The 10,515-nt window shown below is 38.5% G+C and overlaps 1 protein-coding gene across 4 annotated transcripts in view; it reads right to left on the bottom strand.

Moving 5' to 3' along the window:
- TRIM44 (tripartite motif containing 44) overlaps positions 1-10,515 on the bottom strand; it is a 105,843-nt gene that overhangs the window by 76,094 nt on the left and 19,234 nt on the right. For all 4 annotated transcript variants that reach the window (XM_011356830.1, XM_011356829.1, XM_023528678.1 and 1 more), the window contains one exon: positions 6,518-6,595. In XM_011356830.1, coding sequence (XP_011355132.1) covers positions 6,518-6,595 — 78 coding nt within the window. The remainder of the gene's footprint in view (positions 1-6,517; positions 6,596-10,515) is intronic.

Raw genomic sequence — 10,515 nt, 5'->3', positions numbered from 1 at the left:
GTTTTTAACTGTTTATTTCAAGCACATCAGCTATAGGAAACAATGAACAGCACATCTTGGATAGAAAGAAAAGAGATTTTCACGATGATAGACACACTCGTTCTGAGCACCAGTGTCAATTCGGCTGCGCGCAGGGGGCACCAGGGACTTACAGGGAGACATTGCGGGAGTGAGGGCCAAGATGGGATTCGCTCTGTACAGAAGTGCCAGCAGTATCCATTGTTCCTTGTTGAGCCTTCCCCACTCCCTGTGAGCAGACACAGCACCGCCATAGCCGTAAAATAAACTGCGTAACAGAGGTCACTCTGCCCAAAGGATTCCCTGAAACCCTGCCTCCCCCAACTCACAGCTCTACCCAAGCCACATCCTGGTATAGCCTCGGCGAGTCAGGTGCTCCTTGCTGAGCAGTGCCTAGACTCACACTGGATGCAGCTGGCCTCGGTTTCTGGTGCAGTCTTCTGAGGCAACTATAAGCACAGAGTCTGTGGATTGCTTGCTGAATCTTAACAGGTGGCCCTGGAGGGGTAGAGGCTTGAGCTAAGTTTGGCCTGCAGCTGAACCCCTCTCAGGACTGTGCCACTGGACAACTACTTCACAAATCTCCACTAATAAGACCAGGAGACTTAGGAGTTTTGCTTAGTACATAGAAACAGACACGGGAAGGCAGCCAGAATGGGAAGACAAAGAAGAAGAAACCATATGAGAGAAAAGAACAGAGATCCAGATATAATAAAGTCAAGTAATCTAACAGATGCAGAGTTCAAAACACTGGTTATAAAGATGCTCAATGAACTTTTGGGAAGTGTAGATAAATTCAGCGAGAACTTCAACAAAGAGATAAAAAACATAAAAATAAAGTGGAAATTATAAAAGGGAACCAATCTGAAATGAAGAACACATTATCTGAAATGAGAAGTCTATTAAATGGAATAAACAAAGGAATAAACAAAGTGAATTAAGAAGAGGATCAAATGCCCTACCTAGAGGACAGGAAAACCAATCAGGACACTCAATCGGAATGGCAAGAAAAAAGATGCTGAGACTATAAAAATAATTTAAGGAGGATATTGGAGACTATCAAGGCTCCAAATATTCTAATCGGCGTAACTGAAGAAAATCAAGATGTTGAATAGTTGTTTGAAGAAATAATGATGGAAAACTTCCCTAACCTGGTGAAGGAAATGGACATAACACCCCAGGAAGCTCAGAGAATTCCAAAAATCAGGGATCCAAAGAGGCCCACACCAAGACACATCATAATTAAAATGCAAAGATTAAATACAAAGAAAGAACATTAAAAGCAGCAAGAGAAAAACAAACAATTACAAATAAGGGAAAATCCATAAGACTGGCAGCTAATTTCTCAAAAGAAACTATGTAGGACAGAATGGCTTGGCAAAAAATATTTGAAAAGATGAAGACCCAAGATATACAACCAAGAATAATTTATCCAGCAAAGCTATCATTTAGAGTTGAAGGACAGATAAAGTGTTTCCTAGACAAAAATAAGCTAAAGGGATTTATCACCATCAAGCCAGTATTACAGGAAATTTTGGAGGGACTTCTTTAAGTAAAAACATGTATTGAAAACAGGAATAAAGAATGGTAACAACTACATTCCTATCAATAAGTACCTTAAATGGAAAAAATTAAGTGCTCCAACCAAAAGATAGAGTGGCTGAAAGGATAAGAAAACAAGACCCCGACATTTGAAAAGGAAGGGGATGGAAAAAGATATTGCTTTGATGGACCTAGAAGGTATTTAAGTCAGACAGAGAAAGATAAACACTATATGATTTCATTTGTATGTGGAATCTAAGGAATAAAAAGAACAAACTAATCAAAAACAGACTCACAAATATAGTGGATAATTTGGTTTCAGACAGAGGAGAGGAGGGTTGGGGGTCTAGGAGAATGGGGTGAAGGGCTAAAGAAGTACAAATTAGTAGTTGATGGATGGTCACGGGGATGGGGAGCACAGTGTAGGGAATGCAGTTAGCATTAATACATTGGCTAGGTGGAGGGAGGGTCGGGGGAGGAAGGGTGCAGTTGAGGGTATCGTTTTATGAACTATATAGATGTCTAACCAATGTACTGTATACTTGAAACTAAATTTAAAAAATAATTTTTTTAAAAAAGAGAAGTTAGGAGGTTATTTTGAATGAGCTTCTGTTATGCTTTTGGTCCAATGCTTTCTGAGAGGCTGAGCAGAGGAAAAAAGAGAAGGAAACTGATGTGTTTTCCAAGCTTCACCTTCCTCTGAGTAAACTTTGAAAGAACTGCCTCGTCACCACAAAGGAAAGCTGTAAAGAACTCAGAATATTTAAATTTCCTAAAAATCCAGGTACGCACACACACACACACACACACACACACACACAGATTAACCATCTCTTTTGATTTCCCTAAAGTCTAGCATAAATATAAGAAATCTACAGACAAAAATCCTGCTTTGTGCAATAGATGTTTCCAAAAAGTTTGTGTGAAAAAAATGTTTGCAACCTGGACCGTGTAAACACTCGGTCTTGTAAACAAAGTTCTAGATTTCTGCAGGTATGCACCCTTTAAAACAAGGCTCACCATAGCAACATGTATGAACACAACTTCATCTGGTCCTGTGCCTTAAATATCAATCATCACTGGCTCTGATTCCTACCCTCAGGCTCAACCCTACTGGCTGAGATTTGATGTCTCTAGCTAGTGCTCTGGTTTTGGAACTCAGCCCATGCCTGGACCATGGCATGGGCCTTGGAGTCCTCTTAAATCCTGACCAGAACCCCTTTCCTTCTTTTTGGCTTTGCTATTTCTCTGTTGGACATGACGGTTTAAAGGAATCCTGTCCTCTTAGGTAGCCTGAGCTGACTGCTCAGTCTACCTCCTTTTCCTCTCCCCTATTCCTTTGATACCTCATCTCAATTTATTTGTTTTCTAAGTCTAAATTACTATGTATGTCATTTTTTTCAAAGTGGAAATCAGTTGGACTCATTTACAAGGGCTATTTGCTAAAAAAAATGAAAAAAATCAAAATTAGAGAGAAGGAAAATAGCCAAGGTCCAGCACAGTCTCTAGCCACTCCAGACGCACTAAATCAGAAAGTCTGGGGGTGGGGCACAACACTGTATTTTAATAAGTCCTCCAGGTGATTTTCATGTACACTAAAGTTTAAGAACCACTGGTCTGAAAGAAAAGAGGGTATCTAACAAATATTTTGGACAAAATGAAGCATCTCATTAAGAAGAATTAAGTCTATATTACAGACACACAAAAAATATCTAAGATATTCTGTGTAATAAAACCATATAATATAATTTGTATAAAAGATCTTAGTAACGTATTCCACATGGAAACATCTAGAATTGTTAATAGTGGTTAACTAGGGGGAAATTCATTTTACCTTTCCTTTATGGATATCTGTAGTTTTTAATCTATAAATATATATTATTTTTTTAATTTGAAAAAATGGTTAATCTAGGCTTCTTCCACTCTTCTCTGGCAAACTTCAAGGTAAAAATTAACTCGGTCCCAGGAGACTTCGGTATCTGGACTAATCAAGCTTTGTGATGCTTTAGGAGATTCTGGAGGAAGTGAGGTAGAGATAGTCCTCAGTGCTCTACGACTCAATCAGTGTTTCTATGTAAAGCTGCTATACCGGGAAATAACAGGTCACAAAGCTTGAGATTCTGCCTTTCTTAAATAGGCCAATTTTAAAAAGGGATGGTGGGGTTCTGAGAGAAAACAGAACAGACTCAAAACTTAAGGATTTTCTTGGCAGACACCAAGCTATTTCTGGGAAATTTTTCTTTGTTGCAGAAATTATGTATTTAAGTGTCCCATTTTTCACCATCCCTCACTTTGTGATCTGGTAGTCATTCTACAGTTATGGTGGTCTTTCTTCAAGCTGGCTCTAGATAGATTAGATTAGATAGATTAGACAGATTAGATGGATGATAGATAGATAGACAGACAGACAGACAGAAAGATAGATAGATAGATAGACAGACAGACAGACAGACAGACAGACAGACAGACAGACAGCATATGCATATGAAGAGTAGAAAGAGGCCTGAAAATAAAATCGACTGGTGGGAAATAATCCAGGGCAAGATAAAGAGAAGATAAAAAAGAGGTGAGTGTGTATACATATATCCAAGATCAAGTCAAGTCCCAACAAATATTGTTTAGTTTATCATGGGAAAATCCTGACGCTTCCACGAGTTGCTCTCATGGGACCACTCAATTCTTTCATCTTTGGCAAATTTCCCATCAGAAGTACTCCATGCATTCATAAAGGATCCCAGAGCACTTTACCTGTATTATCATCATGCACAGAAGCCACTCAGTGTAATCTGTATATATCCTCTCATTTTTCACTGCCTACGAGCATGTGGGTGTGGCAGAAACAAAAAATACAGTTGTCTCCTTCAGCATAGCTATTGTCCCAGAAACCACAGAAACTTGGTTAAAAAAAAACTTTCGGTGATCTTTAATAATTAATTGGTTAATCCTCACTAAAGGAAAACAACTTGTATCAGGGATCTTTCTATGTTGAGCTAAGAAAATTGATAAAGGTTACCCCAGTTTTCCTCTGTGTATCAAGATACTCTCTACCTCTGGAAACCTAACTACCACAGAAGAAATATTACTTGAGCCCCCAATACTTGCAATGCTCTATGAAGAGAAAATTATTTTGTAGATTGGTGACTGCAGCCACCTTTTGAAGAGCCTGTCATTGTCTGTGGCTCTGCCTCACACAGCATTTCAGATAAGAAAACAGAGGCATAATGTGATTATATGGTAGGAAGATGAGACTTAGGGCTGGTCTACGGCATGATATTTAAAAAAAAAAAAAAAAGCACAGGCACTGGAGTCAGAGTTTGAATCCCAGACTAAATTATACTAGATTTGAGACAAATGGCCCTACCTCTCTGAGTCTCAGTGTCCTTAAAAATAATATAAATAAGCTACTTCATTGGGTTGCTGAAGTAATCATAAGTGTGCAAAAGTAGGAATAGGAATTAGTGTGTAATAGGTACAGAATTTCAGTTTGGAATAATGAATATGTTCTAGAGATGGATGGTGATGATGGTTACACAACAACATGAATATACTTAATGCCACTAAATTGTACACTTAAAAATGGTTGTAAAGGTAAATTTTATTATGTATATTTTACCACAATTTTTTTTAAGTATGTAAGGCTCCTAGCACGGTGCCTGGCTCTCAGGAGATGCTCAAGAAATGCTAGTCTTATTCCTCTTACAAAGAACTTTAAATGAAAGGGGAAAAAAGGAGATATAAAAAGTCAAATAATCATGCTCATTTTCCAACTTAATTGTGAGAGGCTTTGACTCTCGGGCAGAGCCAGCTGACACCACTACCAGGTGGTACCACAGTAAGTTTCTGGGTAGGAAAAGGGAGGCTGGGTTAGTCATAATCTCTCTGGCATGTTCAGTTCCTAGTCCACTCCCACCCTGTGTGGCATCTCCTAAGATATCAATCCTACAGCTCCCAACATCTTGCAAAGAAAGCTGAGAAGCTTAAACCATTCCCCAGACCAGACTCCAGGCCGTGAGGACAAAAGCACCTGCAGTAGAAGCTGGCTCCTGTAAATGGGGAAGAGATAAGATACTAGTGCTGAACACCCACTGGATGGGTCTGGAGCCTGTTCTAGTCCCCAGCACTAAGCTGATCAGTATCTCAGATGCCTTTGGCTGAATTTAATGGACAGGGGACAGTGGTCTCCGAGGCTCAGTAAAGGAAGATTAAAAATGCACTTGTCTGCAGTTCAGGGAAAACAATTAATGATTATGTGTTGTAAGTCATAAAATACAGAAAGGAAAAAAATAGATGACTTATCTCTAGGCATATTAGAACACTGCTTTTGATGAGTAGGCGTAATTAGATCTTGATGCTGTGTTCAGATAGATGATCGTTAACATCCCTCGAACTCAGCTCAAGAAGAATGAAATACAGGTTCCCCTACTTCTATGAAAACTTTCACAAGCTGAAATGGTGTAAAGTGAAGAAGCAATTACCGTTAATTTATATAGAAAAATTTCTGAGTGTTCCAGATCCAAAAAATAACCTACCAAATCATACCAAATATGTTTAATTATGTCCAGTTTTACGCTAAGTGTAACACCTTTAGGCTTTTCTGGTACCTTAGGACACACCTTGCTAATGGATGCACAAAATAAATAGAGATAAAGCACAGATGCTCACAGACACAGCTCAAAGCTTTGATGCTGAGTGTAGTTCTTGGGAACAGAACTTGGCGGGACCACTCTTGCTGCTAGGGTGTGTGCTGCCTCTATAACAGCTCGCTGCAAAACAAAGGCTGAAGGCTCTTTTTACTTCATAAAAGTGAAAATCTTCTTCGGATTTCTTTCAGTTAGTGAAAACAGGTATTAAGGCAGGTCTTTTGTAAAAGCAAAGTGATGTAAAGTGAACTCTTGAAAAGTGAGGGATACCCATACTTGGAGTACCAATACCCTCGAAATTCCAAAACAATACTTACTTTAGGGTCTGAGCTCTTGAACTTTAACCTTTCCACCAACTCTATCATAGCCGCCTTTAATCCGCCTGAATCTTTGCTCTAGAAAAAAGAAAAGTCAGGGGTCATTAGACAGCATTTTGTTGCTTTCCTGAACACGAACAGCATTTCATAGGACAATGAAACAGAAAGTAATTTTTCTTGTTCTCAGCCAAGAGAACTAAATAACTAAGGAAAACGGTGTTTCCCCTCATCCTCTTCTCTATTGACAAAGAGGATTCGGACATACATTGCCCAGTCACCTGAAAGAACTACTGGAATGAAAATTAAATGCAATTAGTACAGGCTGACTCACTGCTTCATCACAGGGCTCAACTATGCCGGTGTTCACTCAGGGCCAAGGCTCTGTAAAAGAGATTTCCTTCTGGGATGTCTATTTTATTACCTAGAGATTTCTATATTGAACTTCTACACACCGAATACAGAAGTATGCAATGTTAAATATCCTTATAAAAATAAAAACAAAGAAAATGCCCTGAGATATAATTGGAAATAGTATTACAGTATGCTGGTTGAGTACAGGTTTTTGAGTCAAACATATATGTTTGTGTCAAAAACCTGAGTACAGGTTTCACATTTGGGGTCTGTCAATAACTAGTTGATTAACCTCAGGCAAATCATGGACTTTCTCAAACCTTCTCCCCTTCTATAAAAGGGGGTAATAAACAGGGTTAATATGAGGCTTAATTGAAATAGTGTTTGTAAAGGTATTAGCATAGTATGTGGCACACAGTTAAATGTTCTATAAATGTCATCTTCTACTATTATTGTTGTTATTGCATTGTAATGACTTAGATTAGCACGGTCCAAAAGAAATGTAATGTAAGCAATAAATGCAAGTCACATATGTAATTCTAAGTTTTCTAGTAGCCACAAAAATAAAGTGAAATTAACTTTAATATATTTTACTTAGTATATCTAAAATATGATCACTGAAACATGTAGTTTTAACATGAGGGTATTTTACATTTTCATACTAGGTCTTTGAAATCTAGTATGTATTTCATACAGCCCAATTCAATTTGGACCAATCATTTTTCAACTGCTCCAAAACCGTACACAATATAGTGACTACTATATTGGTCAGTATAGATTTAGAGCAGAGATGCTAAAGCTACACTGTCTGGATTCAAGTCCCATTTCTTAGACAAATCACTTAGCCTCCCTGTGCCTCGATTTTTTATCTGTAATATGAAGCTAAACATGGCACCTAGTTCATAGGGTTGTCATAAGATTAAATGAGATAATACATGTCAAGGTGCTTATAATAGGTCATATAATAGGGTAAATACAATAAATGAGACATTTTTATTATTATTGTCAGTCTCCCTCACAATGTTTTAAATTCCTTAAGGGTTAAGAATTACATCTTTTACCTCTGTATCTGTGCCTAGCATCAAGAAGGCATTTGAAAAAGCCTGCTGATGAAGGAAACTGGACTCTGGGTGGTTATCACACAATAGAATATATAGATGTCAAATTATAATGTACACCTGAAAATTATATAACTGTATTAACCAATGTTACCCCAATAAACTTAATTTAAAAAAAAGAAAAAGTCTGCTGAACAAATGAATGAATAAACATGAAATCTTAAGAAATAAATGCTCTAATAATACATGTATAGCACTATCTAGAATCACATGAATTAGTTTATTTTCTAATTTTAACTCCTCTACAAGATAGGGTAGGATCATCACCCTCATTTTACCAGTAACAAAAAGGAAGCATGAAGAAGTAAAATGATTACCATTTTAGTGAAGGGAGAGTAAAGTACAATATAAACAAATTCTACGACTATGTTACTTGAAATTGGCCTCAGAATCAGTGACATTTTCCAAATTTGCAAAACCAATTTCAATTCCTCCAAAACAGGAAATATGTACTTAGTAAGACTTCATCATATAGATTAAAATAGACTAAAGGCTAAATCTTTTTTCTCTTTAACCTCTTTTCTCTCCCAAGTCTACACAGTAAAAGTCTGATGTAACACATCTGCATTGGCATTCTCATTCTATGGTTCTAAATTTTAATAATTTGTATTTTTAAAAGGATGGTTTACAACTCTTGAAATATTTTCACCAATTTCAATCTTTAACTTCTGTGGTCTCATAGCAGACAACTGGAAAAAGAAACCTGGAGGTCACATACCAGGGAGTGGGTGAGACCCGAAGTACCTAAAAAAGGGTTAAGTCACCAGACACAATCCTGCTTTTACGAGATGATCAGACAATAAAGCCTGTCTGGTGATATCATTCCTCTAACCTGCTTCTCATTGGCTGAACAAGCAGGTCACTTGTCCCTGGAAAGCTCCCTTTCCTCACAACCCAGCTGCCAGCGCCCATTTTAAGCTCTTCAACAAGAACCCTGATATATTATGACTTTCCCTCTGGCTCTAGAGAATAGAAAGGAATTCATGAAACTGTGCCTTAAAACAGTCAGAAAGGAAACAGAATGATGAAGGAATCCCTAAGAAGCAGACAGCCTGTTTGCAGGCAGATACGCCTTGTGTGGAGAGATAAGGAAACCCTTAGCCTTCTTTCATAAAAATACACCATGTCAGCAGAATCCTTTTTCCTTGTAACAAAGCATCAGCAGCACTGCCTACCCATGAGAGAGACAGGGGAGAGGCACAGGGACTCTCCCTTCAAGAAATTCGCCCATCCCACCTCCTCGCAATCAGAATGGAGAGGCTCCTCTGGGCAGACCTGCCCCTGACAGTTGCAGGACTGGGCAAGAGTACAAATAGAAGACCCTGGCCCCCCAATCTACCTTTCTTTTACCACCTCAAGAGGCCTTATACACAGAAGTTCAAGCTAGTACACCTAGGTTCTGAAAACATCCCTCTCAAGCAGTGGCCCTTAGTCACCCTAGAACCTAGGAAAGCAGACATCAGGGGTGGGGTCTAATAGCTTGATCTGTCTTTGGGAGAAAGAACTAGAAAGAGGTTCTGCAGGCCTTAAAAGCAGGTTCAGGACATTTCATCAGGTAATTCTTAGGTCCTGAGTACTTGGAAAGTAGCCTAGAAGGGGATAGGCATGGCCAAAGGAAGGGCCCTTTAAAATATGGAACATAGGGCAGGGGCACAGGGTTTTCTAGGTCTAAGGTGGTATTCGAGTATCAAATTATTTGTTTGCATAGGGCAGTCATCAGCCAAAAGGGAATAGGAACAAGAGACTATACCTTTATACTTCCTAACTGTGGTAGAACAGAACAGCTGTCTCTGAAACCTGAGTTCTAATTGAGAAGCGGACCAGAATAATAACAAAAGGCAGGATAATTCAAACCTTCTAGACATTTGGTTCTATAAGCAGCCAGATTCTACTATGTCAGTCCTTGGTGCAAGCACTGTGAGTGGTGAAGAAGTGAATTTCTCTTGATACTGCTGTTCTCCACCTCCATCTCACCCAGTGCATTCCAAGAACATGAAATTCAATGTGAGCATATCTTATGTACCTCTTTCCTCCCCTAAGAGAGTGTAGAATAAAAAGAGACAAGTGCAATGTTGTAACACCCACTCCTCAGTTCAATCAATCTGTGGAAATGTGGGATGCTTCACAAAAGCCAACTCCTAGGGATGAGTTATAATAAAGCCAAAGAAAAAACAAAATGGTTTACATTTAAAGCTATTCTTTACTCTCCAAAGCACTTCCATATGCTTTTCCACTGGCATTTCAGAATAAATCTAAAAAGCCACTTTACAGATGAGGAAATGGCTGGTAGAAATCAAATGAAGAACTGCAAAATCACAGAGCTCATACACTCTTTCACTGGCATTTCACAGTAACAAAATAACTACAAAATAGTGTATTCTCACTTCGTAATGGAGAAAAATGGTTCTGTAGATGTCAAACAATATCCCCAAAATTACAGAGCTAGTTAATAACAAAACCAGGATCAGAAAGATCTAAATGAAAGATTAAAACGTATACAACAGAGAGGCTGGTATCAAGAATACACAC

The sequence above is a fragment of the Pteropus vampyrus genome, unplaced genomic scaffold (genome assembly GCF_000151845.1).
Source record: "Pteropus vampyrus isolate Shadow unplaced genomic scaffold, Pvam_2.0 Scaffold31, whole genome shotgun sequence".
In the NCBI taxonomy this organism is placed as follows: Eukaryota; Metazoa; Chordata; class Mammalia; order Chiroptera; family Pteropodidae; genus Pteropus; species Pteropus vampyrus.
The sequence above is the reverse complement of the archived record's forward strand: the minus strand, read 5'-3'. Positions and strand labels throughout refer to the sequence as shown.